Source organism: Leopardus geoffroyi, chromosome E1 (genome assembly GCF_018350155.1).
Source record: "Leopardus geoffroyi isolate Oge1 chromosome E1, O.geoffroyi_Oge1_pat1.0, whole genome shotgun sequence".
Lineage (NCBI taxonomy): Eukaryota > Metazoa > Chordata > Mammalia > Carnivora > Felidae > Leopardus > Leopardus geoffroyi.
In genome coordinates this window covers 47,989,946-48,010,892 of record NC_059330.1, presented here as the reverse complement: position 1 = coordinate 48,010,892, position 20,947 = coordinate 47,989,946, and the positions used below count along the sequence as shown (strand labels likewise).

Here is a 20,947-nt window from a genome sequence, read left to right as displayed (position 1 = left end):
TCTCCCTGGCTCTCCAAATACCCCCCCTCCCCCATTAAGTCTTCTGAAATCAGCAGAACCATCTGCTTTGGGCATGGAAATGAGATATTACGAAAAGCAGCCACACAAAAGTCATTATTTCTGGAGGACAAAGGGGGAAAGCAAAGCTTTTAATAAAGGCTTTTGGAACCACGTTCCCCCCCCCACCCCGCCCACCTCCTCGCTGGTGGAGGGCCTCTCCCTTCCTCCTTGCCCTGACTGCAAATGCAGCTTCCTCAGCGGCTTTGACATGCACGTTACGCAGCGAGAGTCGTCTAATACATATTCCTCTCCCACAGCCACCGGCCGGCTGCTTCACCCTGGAGCTGGGATTGTCGGAGGGTTCTGAGCTCATTTTAAAGCTTTGTCTTCGCAGCCAAAGTAAAGTGAAAAATTGTAGTAATTGCCCACATGATCCAGTCAGAGGGAAAGACATAGGCTTGTGCTGAAAAAGATGGCTTTGAAGGACAGGTCTAAATATCTTCACCAGCTCAGCTGTCCAGAGAGGTGGGAATATGCGTGACGACTTGTCTCCTCCCCCGACAGTAGAATTCACACTGAGTGCCTCCCTGGAAAGGATGTCAAGTGTCCAGCCTCCCCAGGACAAGACCAACCCAGAGCCTCCTCCTGAGCAAAAGACACATGCCTTCCTCAGACCTGGAAATGTCACACAGGAGAAACTCCAGGGACCTCAGGCCGCAGTTAAATACTGCCATTCAGAGTCCTCTAATCCGGCTGAGCAGAAATTTCCAGATTTAAATTGTGCTCACCCAGGCATGATGAACGGCCCCAGACAGTCTTGAGTTTGCTCCAGCTCCCTTCACTGGCGGTCAAGTCCTTATGTGACTCCACAGTCTACATCCTCACGATCTCAGGTAGCCAGTTGGGTGTCCACGGATAGAAAAGTAAATCGCCAAGCCCCGCTGGTGTCCCCTTCCCCCAAATTAGCAGGTAATATATAACAACACAATCAAGCAGCACATGACAAGGACAAAGAGGCTGGTGAGCGTCCTTGGAAAATTCTGGCCCGAAGTCATCAGGATCCGAGCTGAAGACTTTCCAGGTGTGAGAACTTCAGCAAGTGACTCAACTTCTCTGTGCCTCGGATTCCCCAGGTGTCGTAAGGCAGATAACAGTGAGAATAACAGAGGATGTAATAATATATAACTGCTAGACAGTGTCTTGCTCACCGTCTCCAAAAAAAAAAGTAGAAAGGGGAGCACTTATTACTGATTCCACAAATGGTCGCTAAGTGTATACGATGTGCAAGGCTACTTTTCTTGACCCTCAAAATCACTCTGAAAGCAGGAACTTGGAGGTGTCTTTCTCCCAGGTGGTTCCGGCTTGTCCAAGATCACCTGCTAGTTAGCGGTGGGGCCAGCATGAAATGCTGACATCTTGGCCTCCTAGTCCAGTGCTGTCTCTCCTCTCCTCTCCTCCCCTCTCCTCTCCTCTCCTCTCCTCTCCAGCTCCTCTGAGAGCTGGTGGGAGCCGGTCCCACTGGGCTCTGCTGAATAAAGATTTCTGTTGTTTCCATGGGGTTAGCGTGAGGTCAGGATCGCTTGCCCCACCACCCATGTGTCACCTCCCAGACCTAAGAAAAGATTGAGGGACACTCCTCACCCACTGCTTCACGCTGCGGATAAATAAGATCCATGTATCTTGGTTCCATCTGTTTCTCTCAAAGTCCCTGAGGAAGACTGCAAGAGGGATGGGCTACGAGGGATGTCCCTGAGGGGCCCAGAAGCTGGCCCAGGCTGTTGGTTGTCACACCATATTTCGTGGAACCCTAGGTCCACAGGGGTGCTTTGGGGGCTGTTGGGAGTGGTGCAAGTGGGTAAGTAAGGGTACTCTGGGTCCCCTATTTAAGCGGACCAAGCCATCTCCTACCTGGTGTGTACCTCCAGGCATAATCGGACACCTGCTGTGTGCAGAACCCCAGATCAGGTGGCAGGTGAGTGCCAGGAAAATGGAGGTGACAGCTCTTGTCCTCTGAGACTTTGGAGAGGCATGGACAGACACCCCAAAGGCAGGAGAAAGGGTCACAAATATGAATCAATGCGGCCAGTCTGGTCCTTGGGCTACACTATCTTGGGTCACATTCATATGCTCTATTTCCCCCAATCAGACTATAATTTTCCAGGGGACAAGAAACACCTCTCACCCTGCAAACATTTCTTCAGCACTTACCATAAATGTCAGACATGAGAAAGGCTTACAGTCTCACGGAAGAGAGACCAGCAATTCCAGGAAGAGGTCATTAATTTTCCTTGGGTAGTGGGGCCCAGGGAAGGTGTTAGTAAGGAGGTGAAATTTAAACTGCATCTTGCAAGAATAGCAACTTTGGGTATACCTCGTTGACTCTCCTGAGGGGTCCAGGACAGCCATCAAGGATGCCAACGACACGAACTTCGGGGAGGGATGAATAAAAGGCACGCGGGACATCCAGATGCTGGTCTCTGAGGACCTCCTGGAGGGAAGAGTTTGGAACCGGGTTTTGAAGGAGAAAGAGCCCGGACTGGCTCCGAGGAGAAGGGAGTGTGTCCAGTTTGGGATCATGCCAGCAGCGAAGGCAATTAAGTGAAGCCAGCAGGGCTTGAGGCAGAAGCTGGCAATAAAGGGAGGTGAGGGAAAGCCAGTTAAGCTCGTGTACAGGGAAAGGCAAAAAGAAATAAAGGTATTCAAGGGGAAGCTAGAAGAAAGAGGGAAATGGCTGGGGGCTGGGTGTTTGAATCCGATCCAACTGGGGTGTTCCTGGACTCAAGGTAATAGACCATCAGAAATGTAATCATGTTGGGGATCCCTCTCTTCAATCACGACCTCATCACCCCTCTGCAAAACAGGGATCCTGCGTTCTTCCCAAATGACCTCTGGCTGACACCTCTCTCTCCCCTCAACCCCAAAGTCTGGGTCCCCTGGAGGAGCTGGTGGGGGTAGGAGACACCGGGTGGGGGAGGGAAGTGGCCGGAGGTGGGGCGGGGGGGGGGGGGGAGGATGCTGGCTTGGCCTGCAGTGTCTCTCAGCTGTGACCCACATCTGGGGCTTCTGGACATCTGACTTGGACACTCCCACTGCCAAATTGCGCCTACACAATCCATCACCAGGTAAAGGCACCGCTATGTACACCGGGGAAAGGGGGGCCATCACCCGCACAGTCACACTCCACAAATGCAAGAGTCCCCAGGGCCATCTAGGGGAAGGCTGGGTGTCCTGGGTTGAGTAAGCGAGGTGGCTGGCAACGCGGTTTCCCTTCGTCCTCCCGGGGAACCCGTGCCTCGGCTTCCTTCGCTCTAATAATGTGAATGAACCCTGGGAGAGGAGGCGAGAGCGCGTGCGAGCGCGGAGAGGGGAGAGGAGTGGGGGAAGAGAAAATCCGGGCCGGGGGGTGGGGAGGGGGCGGAGAGGGGCAGAGAGGGGAGGCAAACCCGGGCGGGGGGCCGAGGCGCGAGGGGCGGCGCCGAGAGGAGCGGGGCGCGGGCCCGGAGCGCGGCGGCGGCGGGCGGCGGGCGGCGGGCGGAGGCGCGGAGGGCGCGGGGCGGAGGCGCGGGCCGAGCCGGGAGGGCGGGCCGAGAGGGAGGAGCCCCCGGCCTCCGCCGCCAGCCCGCCCGGCGGCCCGCGCAGCCCTCACTCGCCGCCGCGCCTCGGAGTTTGAGCCCCGGCGGGGGCCCGAGCGCAGGCACGCCCGGGGCGCGGGGTCGGAGCGCGCAGCGCGGCGCCGCCCCCCGGCCCTCGGCCCCCCCACCCCAGCCCGGGCGCCCCCGGAGCGGCGCGCGGAGGGAGGAGGGCGGGCGGGCGCGGCGGGCCGGGCCGGCGGGCGGCGGACTATGAGGCGCCCACCATGGTGCGATGCGACCGCGGGCTGCAGATGCTGCTGACCACGGCCGGAGCCTTCGCCGCCTTCTCGCTCATGGCCATCGCCATCGGCACCGACTACTGGCTCTACTCCAGCGCGCACATCTGCAACGGCACCAACCTGACCATGGACGACGGGCCCGCGCCCCGCCGCGCCCGCGGCGACCTCACCCACTCGGGGCTGTGGCGGGTGTGCTGCATCGAAGGTACGTCCGGCCCGGGCACCCACCCACCCCCCAACACACAGACACACACACACACACGCACACACGCACACCCTGCCCGGGGTGCCGGCCGGGAAGGGGGTGGGCGCGGCACTGGCTCCGCGCGACACACAAAGGAGCCGGAGCGAACGGGCGGGTCCCCTCGCGGCCAGCTGTGCACCAGCTCGGGGTCCCTTCAACCGACCCCACAAACTCTCCACGCACACGCACACCCCCTCGCACGCAGGCACAATGAAACACGCCGAAACTCACACGGGCGCGCGTGCGGCCCGAGACCGGAGCGACCCCGAGGGGCCGCGCCGGAGCCCCCGGGGGAGGTGGAGGATGGCGTGGGGGCGGGAGGAGGCTGGGGTTGGGGGAGCCGACCGGAGAGGAGGGGAGGAGGAGGGGGAGGGGTTGCTTGGCAACCGGTGTCTGTGCGATTGCTATGGGAACTGGCCATCCTGGGGCGGGGCCGGCCGGGGGCGGGGAGCGCCGGGGCCGCTCCACGCTAGCTCCAGGCCCGGGCCGAGAGGTAGGGGTGGAGGCTGGGCTCCGAGCGGCTCGGTGCGAACCGGGTCGCCGGATCTTGACGCCGCCGAGACCCTGCTCCTCCGCCTACTCTTCTACGGGGCCCCGACCCGCTCCTCCCTGCTCGGTGGGGAGGGGAGGGGTGCGTCACCGAGGCCCCCCGCCCCCCCCCCCCCCCACTAGGGGAGCAAGCCCTCGGCCCTGGTCCCTCGGCAGAGAGGCTGCGGGAGACCTCGGCCGGACACTGGAGGGTGCAGGGGCTACCCGAGGACCGAGAACTGCCTGGGAGGGGCGTGGCCACCCCGTCGGGGCAAGAGGGGCGGGGCGCTGCGCCCCTAGCTGCGCGAGGAGGCCGAGTAGAAGGTGTTCTAAGGTTGGAATGCCTCCGGGGGCCGGGATTGGGTGTCCCGGGACTGTGGGGACCGCTCCCTCCGCGGGAGGGGGCCCGGACGCCTCCAATGGCGAAATGCGCCCGACTTCTGCGCCTCCCACCCGCCCCGCTGCGGGACTGGAACTAACAGGTGGCTGTGGAGGGGCGGTCTGGTCCCAGCCAGGTTGTGGACGGGTCTGCCGCTCGGGCTTGGCTTTCAGATCGGAGAAGGAGTGGGGGAAGTTGGCGGAGCGTTCCTTTCAGATATCCTTGGACAGAGTTTCCTCGTTCTTTCTCTGTAACCTTTTCCCGTGCGTTAACTCCGCCCCTCGGTTATTCGGGGAGTTCTCCCACACACCTAGGCTGCCTTACTGCAGCTACAGCCCCTGCAGAGAGTTCAGCGGGGTTGGATCTTGGTGGAGGTTGGTAGGGAGGTTGGTAGAGATGGCCCTTTTCCTGGCCGCGTTTGGAGTCAGCTGAAAAGAGGCTTTGTAAAGCTGGGTCGGCTCGGCGAGGTTGAACTTGCTCCCTTTCCTTCCCCCTAGGCTGCACGCACAGGAATCCTGCCCACCTCCGCTCCCCACATCCTCTCCCAAGCGAGGCTGCCTTGCCCTTTGCAATTGGAGTTTAATGCCAGGGCTAAGTGGTATCTTGGAGGAGCGGGCATGTGCGATCAATAGTTTGCCAAACACAGGCACACAAAGGATCGGTGGGCCCACGATCACACCTTCCTCTTTTCTTTTGAAAAACATCATTTTGGGTGTGCAGTTGTTCAGATCACGAACACCTACTCTTCTCATCTGGAGAATGTACCCACGTCACTACCTGCCACGGCACCTGAATTAGACACAGAACAGGGGCTGCAGAGCCCCCACGTTCTACCCCACAGGCTCTGCGTGGCGCAGTGAGCCATGTCACTGTCACCACCCGGATGCACACGAGGACCCCAGGCCTTCCAGTCTCCCGGCGGAGGCTGGAACTAACTCACTCCTCCTCGGTGGCAAGCCCGGCCTCTGCAGAGTGGCTGGGATGCCGACTTTATTAATTCCTCATCCTCATTAGGATTGATGCTTCACTTAGCATCTTGCCAGCTGCCTGGAGCGTTTGCACTCGGTGTTCATCAAGAGAGCCCCAAGCTGATCTGGGCAGCTGGCTCCGCTGGCAGAGGGAGGGTGGGGAATTGCCATCTGGGGGACTTCACCGTAAGAACTGAGCTGCCTCTGTCCCCGCCCCCCCCCCACCCAGCTCAGGGGTTCTGAGGGCCAAACCAGGCCACATCCAAAGGCTAGAACACCCTGGGACCAACCCAGGGCTAGGAGAGCAGGTTCAGGATTCCTTGTTGTGGCTGGCTTTATCGTGACAGTCCCTCGACCTGGGTGGAAGCCGCCAGCTTATCTCCTAAAAGCACAGTCACCTGACGTCTGCGATGCCTCCACCTGCCAGCCGGCCGGGGTCCAGGCAGCCCAGTAAGCCCAAGCCACTTCCCGGGGGCCTGGTCACCCCAGTGTTGGCTTTGTGTGTCAAATGCATGATTTCCACCTGTTCTCTAGCAAAGTACCCCAAAGCTGTACGTGGGGAAAACAATGCAAAGATCAAACCTCTGAGCTGAAACTGGAAATGCTGTAGCAGGCAGCCAGCAAAGCCCTGGTTGTGACCGTGGGACTCCGAAGCTCTTGCTGGCAACTCACAAACAGCGGATTCAGTTTCCCGGTCGTTTCCCATAAATGATGTTGCTGGGCCAGGAGAGCCCAGGCCTCTGTGTGTTTAAGGCATCCGTGCAGTCTGACAGCCTCAGCAGGGCCGACACCGCCCCAGCCTCTCTCTGCTCCCCCAGAGCCGGGTCTCACCCCTCCGCCCGTCTATCGGACAAGTCAAAATACTCGAGAGTGCTGAGCCTGTGCATGTTACCACATGGCACGTTCACAACAGCCCTGAGAAGGTGCTGTCTTCACCCCCATCTGCAGCCGAGGGTACAGAGGCTCAGAGAGGGCAAGGCACTTACCCAGAGGTACCCAGGTAGCAGGCTGCTGGGCTAGATTTGAGCCTTTGTCTCACAACAAAGCTCTTCCCACCATGTCATCCTGCCCTTTCCCAAACAGCTTCTGGGTTGCCATTAAAAATAGAACCAAGTACTTGACTACCCAGTGGAGCCTAGCTCTGAGGTTGGGCTGCCAGCAGCATGAAGGCATTCAGAAGAGAAAATGTACAAGTGATGCCCAAATTGTATAACATACTCTCCCTTCCTTTCCTTTCCTTTCCTTTCCTTTCCTTTCCTTCCCTTTCCCTTCCCTTCCCTTCCCTTCCCTTCCCTTCCCTTCCCTTCCCTTCCCTTCCTTTCCCTTCCCGCTTCTCCTCTCCCCTCCCCTTTCCTCCCCTCTTCCCCTCTCCTCTCCCCTTCCCTCCGTTTCTCTCCTCTTCTCTCTTGTCTATTTCTGTCTCTGTCTCTGTTTCTGTCTCTTCTTCCACCACATTCTGGACTAGCCCATCCTCATCACAATCAGCCTCCTGCTCCCACCCTTCCCAAGACCCCACCTCATTCTTCCTCTGTGTCTTTGGCGACACTCAGCCCCAGGCTGGTGGACACAGGAAAGGAGTAATAAGTCTTTGCGGACTTTTCTGTCAAAAGTATCACCAAGCAGCATTTGTTCAAGCTCTAATGCGTGTTGCAATCAGGCAAGGTATAGAGGGGAAGCAAGAGTCATGGGGCACGTACTGTGTGCTGGGAACGAAAACCTCATGGAAACACGGGAGGGGAGGTGACTGGGCCCAGAGGGCAGCAGCGAATGTCAGCATGCCCAAGCCTCCGTGCCCCCTGTTAGCTCTGGGGTGTTCGCTGGGGCCGCTGGAGGCCAGGGTCCATGAGGGACCCAGACACCGCACTGCCATCAGGAGGACTCTGGTCCTGGCAAAATTCAGCCTCAGCCCCGCCCCTCCCCTCCCCTCCCAAGCTCCCCAGAGATGAAGCTGCCCACCCCCCCAGACACCCACAGCTCTGTCAGAGCCTGAAGGTGGCAGCCTTGACACCAGGCTGACCCCCGTGCCTGCTTTGTGCCAGCTCTGTCCTGGGCACTGGCTGGGGAAAAGGTGCAGAGAGATTCTCCACCTTCTCCACCCTGAGGGCGAGAGTCCTATGTCCCAGTCATGTCCACCTCCCTCACCTGGGCAGCATCTCTCACACCAGTGTACCCAGACTGAATTCACAACACGGCACACAGAAAAAGAAACCATGAGTACTGCGCCCTGGGGCCAGGGGAGAGATGGGACAGCCATAGGGGACTACCCGGGGGCTCCTGCCTGCCGAGGCCCCGCCCAGTCCCCGCCCACTTGCCCAGCGGCCTGGGGGCGGGGCTTCCTCCTCCAGGGCCCTTGGAACCCTTTCAAGGCAGGTGCTGGCCTTAAACTCCCAACATCGGACCCTTCAGAGAGCTTTTGATTCAAATCGCACCCTTTCCACGCCCACTGCGCTCCAGGCACCAGCCTGGGAACTTTTCCTGTGTTTGCTTTCATTTTCTCTTGCGATAACCCATAGGCAGCCTGTCCAGTGAGGCCCAGGCAAGTGAGAGCAGCCAGAACAGGCCTTCCCCAGCTAGTCCCCTCTCCCCAGGGCTCCCCTTTGCCCTCTGGTGTTGATAATAACAGCCATCCCTTAGGGCTGACCTTTGGGCAGGACTACATTAGTTCCTGTAATGGTCAACGCTTCGAGGTGAATATTATCTGCCTTTCATAGATGGAGGTTATGAGGCTTAAGATGGTCACAGCTCTTGAGGATCACAGAATGTCTTCTGTCTGGATCACCATGGAGGCCGGACTGATGAGCCTGGCTTTCCACCAACCAGAGGATGTCCTTTGTTTGAACCACACAGATTTGGGAAGGGGCAAGTAAGGAGCTGTCTTAGCTCAGGCTGCCAGAGCAAAATGCGATGAACCCAGTGACTTGAGCAACATTTATTTCTTACAGTTCTGGAGGCTAGACGCCCAAGATCAAGGTGCCAGCCGGTTTGGTCCCCAGTGAGCGCCGGCTTCCAGGATGGCAGGTGGTCCCCTAGTTACTCTGCCCTCAGGTCAGAGTGCTAGCTCTTGGGTCTCTCCTAATAAGGGTGCTAAATCCCATCATGAGGATCCCACCCTCAAGACCTCAGCTAAACCTAGTCACTCACCGCCAAAGCCCCACCTCCAAATCCCACAGGGGCAGGGGCGGGGGAGGGGGGGTGGGGGGTGGGGGGTTAGAGCCTCAACACATGAATGTGGAGGGGAACGTCAGCATTCCTGTCCCTGCTCCCTAACAGGTGCCCACTCTCTAGTGACACAGGCAGGAGTCCTGGCAGTCCTTCTCTTGTCTACCTTCCCTTAATGCTCTGCTTTGTTCTTCACTGCTTCCTCTCTTCTTGTAAGAGAAAACCATATCCTTTTAACTAGATCCAGCTGACCTAGCAAGACGACTTTGGGGATCTTGGTGGTCTGATTCCATGGCCTCACCACAGAGCCAGCTTCCCCGTGTGAGGGGCTTCAGCAAGGCTCAGAAGGAAACCAGTAGGAAACCTGGGGCGCCTGGGTGGCTCCATTCATTGACGCATTCATTCATTCATCCATTCATTTATTCCTTTGTTCCACACATGCTCACTGAACACCCGCTCCGTGTCAGATGTGTGAGGCTCTTGGCCACAGCCGCAGACGGGATAGACTCGGTCTCTGCTCTCCTGGAGCCAGCATTCCCATGAAGCTGACGCTTTCGGGTACTAGCGAGGGTTAGGACGGAAACAGAGTGAGGGTGTGCTGGGAGAGGCTGGGGAGGGCTGCGGTCAGTCAAGGGAACAGGAAAGAGCTGTTGGAGGACTGCAGGAAGAGCTTCCAGGGAGAGGAAGAGGCAAGCTGAGGCCCTGAGGCAGGAGACGCTGGGCAAGGCTCCATCACCGCGTGAGGGTATGGGGGTGTGGGGGCTCAGGAGAGGCTTCGAGATCAGGACTAGGATCAGTGCTCTGGGGAGTTTCAGGGAGGACAGTAAAGTGATCTGATTTATGATTTTAGAAGATCCTCCGGCTGTACGTGGAGAGTGGAGATTCTGGAAGGCAGGGGAGGCCACCAGGAGACCAGTCTGGTCATGGTTGCGGAAAACCAGACTGGTGGCCTGGGGCCAAGTGGCGGGCGGCAGAGATGGGGACAAGTGGAGAGAATGATGGGGAGGAGGAGGTGAGGAATCCAGGATGCCGCCTGGATCTGGGGCCACGGCAGCTGCGGGACAGTGGTGCTGCGTCCGGAGGAAAGAGCAGGGTCGGGAAGGGAAACCGAGCACGTACCCCTAGGGGTTCCACATCTGGCACTGGCCAGCAGCATGCCCACCTCCAAAAGGCATGCTGGAAAGTACCGAGGAGAGTAACTCGGGAGGACCACCATGAGTCATCACAGCCCCGAGGATTCGGGCTCGGGTTCATCATCAGCTACCCCTCACCACGGGGGCATTTTGGGCTGGATCGTTCTCTGTTGTGGGGGCCGTCCTGCGTGGTGTGGGATGTTTAAGAACCTCTCTGGCTTCTGCCTACTAGAAGCACCGCCCCCCCCCCCCTCCGCTTGCCACCAAGCTGTGACAACCACAAATACTTCCAGACGCTGCCGGATGTCCCCTGGGCAAGTGTGGGGAGGGGGTGAGGAGGGGGAAGCAAAATCAACCCCCTGCAGAGAACCACTGCTCTAAGGAAGCGTCATTTCCGAGGGGGGAAGGGAGAGACCCAGTTCCTGTCAGCCGGTAGGGGTTCCACCCGTTTCTCTTTTCTTTGAGAAAACAAACGTGGAGGGAGCCTAACCGTCCTGGTAGGGTGAGCTGGCCTCTGCCTACGTGATGCCCACTTCCCTTCTCTTCCTAAGATAACTAGCTGCAGGTGACCCACCTTACCTTGCCTGTGACACCCCAGCATGTGTCCACACTGGGGATGGGACTGCTCAGGTGCCCTGATCCTCACACACTGGAAGCAAAGACGCAAAGGAAACTCGAGGTGGGAGAGGCAAAGTGACTCACCCAAGGTCACACGGCGGCTGGCTCGTTCATTCGTAACAGCCCCCAGAGCAGGAGAGGGTGTGGGGGCGGCCTGGTTAGGGCTTCGTTGGCACAGCTCACCGGCTCCGTCACAGTTAACCCCCAAACACACACTCCAATAAAGACGCGTGTGCCGGGGCCAGATCCCCGGGAACAGCTTCACCAAGAGAACAGACTGGCCCTAACCCCAGGGCCAGGCCCAGGCCCCCCGCAATTCTTGTGTTTCACCCCCGTGGCGCTCCGGGAGGCGCTGCGAGAGAACACCTCTCCTGAGCGCAGGCAAGTCAGGACATGATGCCAGACGAGAGACGTTCTTTTCCTCACGCATCAATTTCTCCGTATGAAAAACTTTTCAACGCTGTGAAAATGACATCACGTGATTCTCCCCTGGTTAGCTCTTCTTCCTCCAACCAAAAAACAGAGAAAGGAAGAAAGGAACAAGATTAAAAAAAAAAAAGAAAAGAAAAGAAAAAGCAAAGTAGGTGAGGCACTAGGACGGAAGTAGAAACAAGAGCAGGAAAATAAGGTGATGGTTGAGTCCGCTTGAGCTCACAAAGTGCCTGCTGCAAAGGCCGGCCGTGTTGCTGGACATGGGCCACATGCTTGTCTGTGAACTTCCTGGGGCCGGGACAGAGAGGAGAGCGTGACCACCTGTAAGGTGCCAGTGTGCACATCACAAAGGAAATCACTGCTGAAGGGAAGCCAGATCGTCTCTGTGACAGAGGCCTGGGAGAAATGAATTCCATGTGTCCTATTGAACCCTAATAGACTCTGTTGAAAAGGCAGCGTGGGGTAGAGGCAGGAGGCCAGGTTTTGGGGAGAGAAGACGTGAGTTCAAATCCCAGCTTTCCCAGGTAGCTGTGCAGCTTTGGGCAGGTTACTTAACCTCTCTGAGTCGTTCATGTGTCTGGAAAATAAGATAATGAGACAGCAGATGTGAAAGTGGCCAGGGCACACGTACGGAGCAGGTGCTCCCCAAACGCGATGCTCGTCAGGACAGCCCTGGGGAGACTCGGGGCCTGCCCCTGGCCTCTGTATCCCACCAGATTCCCGAGTGTAGGCCAGGAGCCAGATGAATGTAGTGCCAACCTCCAGCAGGGGGCTGTGAGGAGGCCTGAAGGTCATCCTTCACCTGGTAGCTATATCTTTCGCTGGATGCTAGCCATCCCTGCCCCTTTGCATTTCGAGGGCACTCCACAGGGTCAGGACGGGGCTGGGGTCCAGACGACCCTCTGAGGGAAGCTCCAGGGATTCTGCAAAGTAGACGGCACCTCCCCTGCATGACCCCGACTCAAAGACGGCAGACTATGACTCCATACTTGGCCTCAAGTGGCCTTGGCATCAGGCCTCCTCCTGCCCTCCTGCTTCCCTGGGGCCGGGATGGGGCCCTGGGAGCCGCCCTGCTGGGGTCCTGGGTCAAAAGAATCCTCTGATAGCTCCTGCTACCCTAAACATCAGGATCTCTCTGTCACCCCACTACTCTCCCCCACCCCCGACTTCTGTCCATCCTTCAAGCCAGCCTCCCCAAGAAGCAAGCCCCAGCTCCCTCCTCGGGCTCTTTGAGCACGTATGCCCCCAGCCGCAGAGTTTGTGCACCGGCTCGTAAAGCTTCAGATTTTATAACTTGTTTTTCAATGTTTGTTTATTTCTGAGAGAGAGAAGGTGCAAGCTGGGGAGGAGCAGAGAGAGAGAGAGAGAGAGAGAGGGGCAGAGGATCCTAAGCAGTCTCTGCACAGTCAGCGCAGAGCCTGGTGCAGGGCTCGAACCCACGAACCGTGAGATCATGACCTGAGCCGAAGTCAGACGTCCAGCAACTGAGCCACCCAGGCGCCCCAGGCTTTGGATTTTAACTGCAGCCGCCCTCCCCCCTCCCCCACCTCGAAGGATTGCCGACCTGAAGCGAGGCCTGTCACACAACATCCACCCTCCTGTGCCTCTCACCACGCAGAGCCTACAGAGGTAGAGGTACTCCAGAGTGCTCTCTAGGTGTCCCTCCTCCTCCCAGGCCACTGTCCCGTCTCTGAGAGTGTGGAGTGGGCGTGGGGAATCTCTTGACTCAAGCCCAGCTCAGAGCCTGGGAGAAAACCGATTAACTACAGCTGCTCGGCCTCCCTGGCTCACCTGCCATCGTTCTTGCTCTCTGTCACCTCCTCGCCCCCCCGGGGAGAGACGCAGGGCTGGACGCCCATCCCAGCTCACCCTTCGGGCCCCCATTAGGCCTCACGGAAGTGGCAGCATGGGACGGCCAGTCCGAAGTCGCACGGACCCGGGTTTGAGCCCAGCCTCTGCCACTTGTCAGACAACCTCTAAACTAGAGTTCCTTCATGGTAAGACAGGGGCGTGGGCATATTAGCCCCTGGGATCGTTGCAAAGATCGCATGGGAAATCTTTCCAAGGGTTATGTGCAGAATTACCTTCAAGGTGCCTGGCATCTTGTAGATATTCAAGGTGGGATGGCCTTCTCCCTATCCCCATGCGTCCCGGACTTTGGAGATGTTCCCAGAAGAAGAAAGTTTGCGGCCGATTTGAGCGAGGCCCCGGGTCCGCTCAGCGGCCCCCAGGGTCTGGGAGTCGGAGACGCTGGGCCTCCCTGGGGTTGTTCGGGCCAGTGGAGAGCACGGCGTGGTGCCATCATCTCGCAGAGGCAGAACCGCTCCGAGGGGCTGCTGTGAACCATGAAATCGGAACCGGGGGGATCTCAATTAGGAGTCGGCATAGGGTCTGCCGTCAAGGTGGTCCCCGTGGCGAGGATGGCAGCCTCCCAGGCCGAGCGTCCCCCCTTCCCACCTCCTGGCAGGCAATGGGGCCACGGCCGGGAACTCCAGGGTGGCGGGATCCGGGCTGTGATGCAGGAGGACAGGCTGCCGGGCTGTGGGAACACTGGAATGAGAGTCAGGAGACCCGTGGCCTGATCCCAGCTCTGTCACTGATCATCTGAGCCGTCTTCTGCTTGTCCCTTAACCTCCTAGAGCCTCACATCTGCTTGTCTGGCAAACGGGCAAACGAGACCTATCCTTCCCTCCATGTTTTCTGCCTCCCCTTCCCTCCCTTCTTTCTCCTCCTTCCCTCTTGCCTGCCTCATCCCTCTGTCTGTTCCCCTCCCTCCCAGGGTCATGTGAAGAAGAGACTTGGGAAGGTGCTGTTAAGACACAGTGGCGGGTTCCCACAGAGGCACCGCAGAGGGGACAGGACTTCAGGCAGCCTTTCGTGGAAACATTATTGGCTTGGCCTCTTTTCACCCTGACAACCTTGGCCAGGAGCCACATGCAGGTGGCTGCTCACGTGTCAGATGTGCTGCTGGTGGCCAGTGTGGTCTCTCCACGACTCCTCTCCCACCCTCTCGGCGCTTAGCCTGCTTTGGATTCTGGGTCTCCCTCTCTCTCTCTCTGCCCCGCCCCCGCTCATGTTGTGTCTCTGTCTCAAAAATAAAATAAACATTAAAAAAATTAAAATCTGTAATCAGCTGACATCCTTCCCCAGCTTGCCACCTTTCAACGGGCCCGCAACCCACTTGTGGTCAAGTCATGCTTATTCCCCGATGTCCGAACCCTGCAGATACGGCCCCACTGGCCTCTCTGACAGCCCCCATCGGGAGCTTCACTGTCCAGAAGTCACCAAGTGCACGTGATGGTTAACAGGACGGGGGCTGGCGAAGGTGGTCAAAGAGACGTGCATCCGAATCCTGCTCTACCCTGCATTCCCTGCGGCCTTGGGCAAATTCCCTAGCTTCTCGGAGCCTCAGTTTCCTCATCTGTAAAATGGGATACAATGATAGACACCCGCCCCAGGCAGTGCAGCCATTCCCCGAGACACAGAACCAAAGTGGAGGAGCCTAGGGGGACTGGAGACAGGAGAGCTGGACACGGAAGGACTGAGTGCACAGGGTGGGGGACCACCCCACTCTGCAGGGATGAGGCGGGGCGGGCCCGGAGACACAGATGTGGAAATCATCCGCTGGGTGGATGAAAACAGTTCCCCCTTGCGATGGGATGTCAGGCTGTCAATGTTGAGCCTCGATGCCTTCGGTTCCCCCACGGGACCCATGGCACTGCGGCATTTGTATTTTCTGAACCCGAACTCGATAAAAAGCAGGCAACAGGTTTTCTGTTGTTGTCGAGGCTGTAAGACGTAACACAGGAGGTGTTACGGAGATCCTGAAATTTCGGCACTCCTTGCTTGTTTGAGGAGTTGGTGGGGCAGGGGGGAGATCCAGACCGTTTAAAATCAAGACTGTCCTAGAAAAATCCAGACCCCAGTAACAGGTCGTGTGCAAAGGATGTAAAATGACTGTTGTCACCAGGGTTGTATTCGAGGGCTGGGGACTTGGGGACTCGGAGCTCGTCTGTGTGTTCAGAGCTCTGCTGACACCCTCCTTGAATTCTTGATCACTCTTGAACAAGAGGGTCTGCATTTTTCGTTTTGCACCGGACCCCATACATGACACAGCCTCTCCTGAGTGTCCTTCTGCCCCGAGAAGAGGCTTTGATGAGAAAAACAGGACAGGGAAGCTGGTGCTGGAGGGTCCTGGGGTTGCACTGAAATTGGCGGCTGGGGTGGGGAGCGGAGGTGGGTGCTGGAACCAGACCTCACCTGTTTCTTGTCTTTTTTTCTTCCAAGGGCCACCCCCAATGCTACTCAAAGCCAGGGGCTGCCTTAGAGGGCAGTATTCCTTAAAACTCCGTCACTGTTAAGCATTTATGGGGCATATGCTGAGTGCCTGGCTTCGTGCTCGCACTGTGGGTACAGAAAGCCCTTGGGGAATTTACCCTCTGGTTCCGGGGAACCCCACAGGAGGCAAGAGGGCGGCATCATACAGGGCAGGGTGTGGGGAGCATCAGACCACACCTGGATGTGGGGTCCTCCTCCTGGGGACTCTAACCAGACCTGTCTCATGGGGTCACCAGGAGGATCCAGAGAGGAAAATACACGCGGGGTTCCACACACATCTGCTTCACAATGGACTTGAAATACCCAGCAGCTGTTATAAGCGGCCTCTTGGAGAGGAAGGAGGGCATGGGGGCGGGGCAGAGGGTTCAAATCCTGGGGCGAGTGGGGTTGGAAGCCAGGCTCCGCCTCCTGCTAACTGTGGGGCCACCAGCCGGTCATTTCACAGTGTCTGTGAGCCTCAGTTGCTTTCTCTGCAAAATGGGGTGTTAGCAACACCTTCGGTGCAGATTTGCACACAGGAGCCGGGATGAGCCAGGAATAAAGTAGGCAATGCCTGGTAGTGATTGGCATTTACCAACCCAGAGAATGCCCTGCACGTGGGGGCAACGGGAAGGGGTCCCCCCACCCCCACCAGCACCCGTGAGGATGGGTCTCAGAGGAAGAGAGTCTTTGCCGAGCCCCCACCCCAAAGCACAAGCAAGGAGAAGAACACGGACCCCTGAGGATTCCTCGGGGACATCTCAGGACACCCAGGCTCCCTTCCAGGGGCCAGACAGTCCGGCCAAGGCCGTGTCACCAGCTCATCTTTGCCACGCGATGGGGGGAGGCCGCCCCGCGCTCGCTTCCGGCCCTCGCTCTGAAAAGCCCCGATAACAAGCGCACATTGACGGCCGGGTTCCCCTGGGCGAGCGTGCTGTTCCCGGCTCGCATCTGAGCCCTCGCCCGAGACATTTTCTCGCTTCAGCAATTTGGCATGTCATACAAAGGGGCTCTGATTTTTCCTGATGTCCAACTTCTCTTGCATGAAAAATAGCTTTTGTTGTCTTTCTGCCCACGGATTCCTGCGTGTGAGGCAAGGCCAGATGCCTGGTGGGCGAAGAGTCCCGTTTGCTTAACCGCGTGCAGGGTCTCTGTCCTTCCACCTTGGTGGCCCCTTGTGGCCCGTGGCCCTGAGGTTCGGTCCCTCCGGGAGGTGTGCGTCCTGGCCCCTGGCCTGTCCTCTGCCTTCACGTGGATCAGTTCCTCTTCCTACTTGGTGGCTGTGTCCCGGGGGTCCCTGTTTGGGTTGCAGCCACTCCCACTGTCCCCATAATCACCACACCCACCCGGCCAACCTGTGGGTCCCCTTCTCTGAGCATCCCACCAATCCCAAGCTTTTTGTTCTTCCTAGCCCCCAACCTTCCCTCCCTCCTTCTCCCTCCTCCCACCTCTCTCCCTCCCTCCCTCCCTCCCTCCCTTGCTTTCTGCCTTGTATTTCTATTTCTTCCCCTTTCCCTTTGCAGGGTGCCATTTTTCCCCCCACATTAATTTATTTTTGAGAGAGAGAAAGAGTATGAGTGGGGCAGGGGCAAAGAGAGAGGGAGACACAGAATCCGAAGCAAGCTCCAGGCTCTGAGCTGTCAGCACAGAGCTCTATGCGGGGCTCCAGCCCACAACCCACAAACTCATGACCTGAGCTGAAGTCAGAGGCTTAACGGACTGAGCCACCCAGGTGCCCCAAGAGTGTGCCATATTTAAAGCACACAAACTCTCTCCTACTTTCTGTTCAAGGCAGACTTTTGAAAGTTCTTGAGGCATTTAGTAGATAAAAATGTATTATCTTAAGTCTGTGATTTCGGGGAGGTTTATTAAACATGGGGAGAATTCTATTAAGTAGCAAATTGAGTGAGTCAAAAACCCATAGATGTGGAACCTGGAAAGGTCATCTGGTACAATAGATGTGAGTAGGGCCCGGTTTATTCTAGGAGGCCAGAAAAAAGATATTGGAAGGAAATTCACCAGTATGTTAACGTAGTGGTCGTGGGAACTAGGCGTGATTTCTTTTGCCTCCTTCTATCTTTTTCAAATTTTCTGTTATGTTGCAGGGGGTGGCGGGGAACATAGAAACCTGATATTTAAATTTAAAAAGCACCGGGTCCAGTCTCCAGCCCTCAGACAGATGAATGGGTACGTGGGTTCATTCAGCATTGATGGTATTTGTTCTCTTTATTCTTCAGCTCATCCAGACACACACTCCCCGGCATCATGCCCAGTCACCTTTTGTCAGTGTTTTATTACAGGTCACCCCTGACTACTAACCAAATTGATTCCTGGACGAAAGCCTCTGTGAGCTGTCCATAGTTGAGATTTTGTTTCCCACAAGCACAATTTACACACTCACTTTCCATCCCTAGAAATCCATCTCATACCATAAAAGTACCCGAACTGACCCCAAAAGTGAGCGAAAAGAAAATAAAACCCAGATATATGCTTTGACAAACTTTTATCACATATGTAAAACTAAATACTTCATATAAAAAGCTGTGTCATGCAATGTTCCTTTGGGAGAATTTTTCTGCCTGAGTCAGGCTGGCTAAGGTTTTAAAAATCTGAATCCAGTGACATTTGAACAGAATTTTATTTTTTCTTTTCTTTTCTTTTCTTTTCTTTTCTTTTCTTTTCTTTTCTTTTCTTTTCCTTTCTTTTCCTTTCTTTTCTTTTCCTTTCCTTTCCTTTCCTTTCCTTTCCTTTCCTTTCCTTTCTCCCCTCTCCTCCCCTCCCCTCTCCTCCCCTCCCCTCTCCTCCCCTCCCTCCTCTCCCCTTCTCTTCCCTTTTCCAAAAAATCCCCCCATGGCAAGTTTAGACATGCTTCATTGCACCAAGAAGTCCTCAAAATGCTTTAAAATAAAGGGTTCTTCTGTCTCAAATATTTTCCACTGCCAATTCCGTTCGTGTAAATTCTTTAGAAAAAGTCTTTGCACGGCAAATACTGGAGGAAAGGCGATTCCCACTGTGACCTGTACACTACCACCTTGCTTTTTGGGGCAGTGAGTCAGTTGGCCCTTCAAATGCCAGGCGATGCCTGTCAGTGCCCAGGGGTCCCTGCGGCCAGATGCTCATCGGTGCTGTCTTTAGCCGTTGGCAGCGGGCTTAGCTAAGATCGCGGTGCAAGATGATGCCCAGAGGCAAACATGAGGTCCCAAGCCCAGCGGCCCAAGGCTGAGATGCCCAGTCTTAGACGGAACGATTATTCCTTGATCCTCATCAAAATCGCTGAGCCTCTGATAGTGATGTTTGTTCCTTCTCGCGCAGTCTTTCCTGGAGCTGAAAACAAAGCCCTCGTCTTCCGCCCTTAAAAGTCCTTTATGCTCTTGGAAGTGGTGTTTATGTCCAACCTCAATCCTCCCATCTCTGAAGGATCAGGAAGGAAATTCACCTGGTTCTGTTTGTTTGTTTGTTTGTCTTCTTTGTGGTTAAACCTGGTTGTTTTCTCCAGACCGTTTCTGGCTGTCAGTCAACAAGCCTTCATGGCATGGCTCCTGGTGCAGAGCGCTCTGGGAGGGGCTGGGGTCCAGAGACCCTTGGGAGACCCTCCCCACTTATCACAGGTTGCTGTGCTGCCCAGGAAGTGTCAGGCCAGCATTTCCCTGCCCTGGGTGCCCTTGGGGCCCTCTCCTCTCACCTGCTTACCCACCCCACACTCTCCCTCCTACTTCTCTGCGTAGGATCCAAATTACGATTTTTTTTCTTTTTAAATAAGAGTGAATATCTAGTGAACACTTACTGTGTACCAGGCACTAAATGTATCCTTTTCAGAACTTTCCGTATGTCATCTCATCTCATCATCATAACAGCTATGGTTTAATACTATTTAAGTAGTTATTTAATGAGCCATTGGTTAATCAGGTATATTACAGAGGAAAAGAGAGAGCACGTGTGCACAAACACTTACATGGTGCTTACTCTGTGCCAGGAACTGTCCCAAGCTCTTTAGAAATTAAAAAAAAAAAATTTTTTTTTTAAGTTTATTTATTTGAAAGAGAGAGAGAGGGAGAGGGTGTGGGTGGGGGAGGGGCAGAGAGAGAGAGACACACACACAGAATTTGAAGCAGGCTCCAGGTTCTGAGCTGTCAGCCCAGAGCTTGACGCAGGATTCAGACTCACAAACCATGAGATCATGACCTGAGCTGAGTTCGGACGCCTAACCGACTGAGTCACCCAGGCGCCCCTAGAAAGTTTTTTTTTAAGCTTACTTATTTATTTTGAATGAGAGAGAAAGAGAAAGAGAGAGAATGAGTGGGGGAGGGGGAAGAGAGAGACAGAGAATCCCAAGCACAATCCCACTCCGGGCACTGTCAGCACAGAGCCCGACATGGAGCTCAGCCCCACGAACCACGGGGCTTGATCATGACCTGTGCCAAGATCAAGAGTCAGAGGCTTAACCGACCGAGCCACCCAGGCGCCCCCAAGGCACTTTCTATACGTTGACTTAGTTACTCCTCCCTGTGATGTAGGTACTGTCACTGCTTGTACTGTATTGATGGGGAAACTGAGGTGTGGAGAAACTGAGTAAGCTGCCGTAGGCCCCAGAGCCAACAGGTGGTGAAAACAGAATTCAAAGTCGGGCGGTCTAGCTTCACATCCCGTCCCCTTCATCGCGGAGCTGTGACAGCAGTAGCTGTGACTTCTGAGAACCTGTAATGTGTGGGCACTTTGTGGAGGCCGTCTCCTTACAGCACGCGTGCGTGTAACACTTCCCTTGCGGGGGTGGAGAGACTAAGGCAGGCTCACCGGCCTGGACGCAGGCCAACCTGTGCGCCCAGCTCTCTGCCTCCCCAAACTCGCTTCCAGCTCCTTCCACGGCCCCGTGTGAAAAACTGTCCCATGCCTGCCGCATGTCGAGGCGGAGAGCAGCCTCCGTCTTCCTGAGAGGAGGCGTCGGGTGGCTCTGTGTCCTGTAAATATCCCAAACTGTCCATAAGGAGCCTGGGGGTCTAGGGGCCAAAACCCAGGCTGCTGTGCCGCTGGTGGGGAGGAGGGCCGGATGTCGAGAGAGAACAGGACCTGTCCCCCAGCCGCAGCTCGGTGGTTCCCAGATGCTGGCTGTGAGCCGGGCTGGCACGGCAGCCTTCTCGGAAGAGGTGGGCACAGCATCGTGACCAGAACGGTGCACGATGCCGGGCTCTGAGTCTGACTCATGCAGCCTGGAGAGGAAAGATTCTGCTGTCAGACCGAAGGCGGCTCTCAAGATCGGGTGCTCTCAGCAGAGAAGCTGAAAATCATTCTGCTCAAGACAGC

General features: G+C 56.5%; 1 protein-coding gene across 1 annotated transcript in view; it reads left to right on the top strand.

Annotated features, from left to right (window-relative positions):
* Window positions 1-3,609: 3,609 nt before the first annotated feature.
* Window positions 3,610-20,947, top strand: part of CACNG4 (calcium voltage-gated channel auxiliary subunit gamma 4) — a 57,998-nt gene continuing 40,660 nt past the window's right edge. The window contains exon 1 of the mRNA XM_045489488.1: window positions 3,610-4,076. Within this exon, the coding sequence (XP_045345444.1) occupies window positions 3,857-4,076 (220 nt within the window). The 5' untranslated portion in view covers window positions 3,610-3,856. The remainder of the gene's footprint in view (window positions 4,077-20,947) is intronic.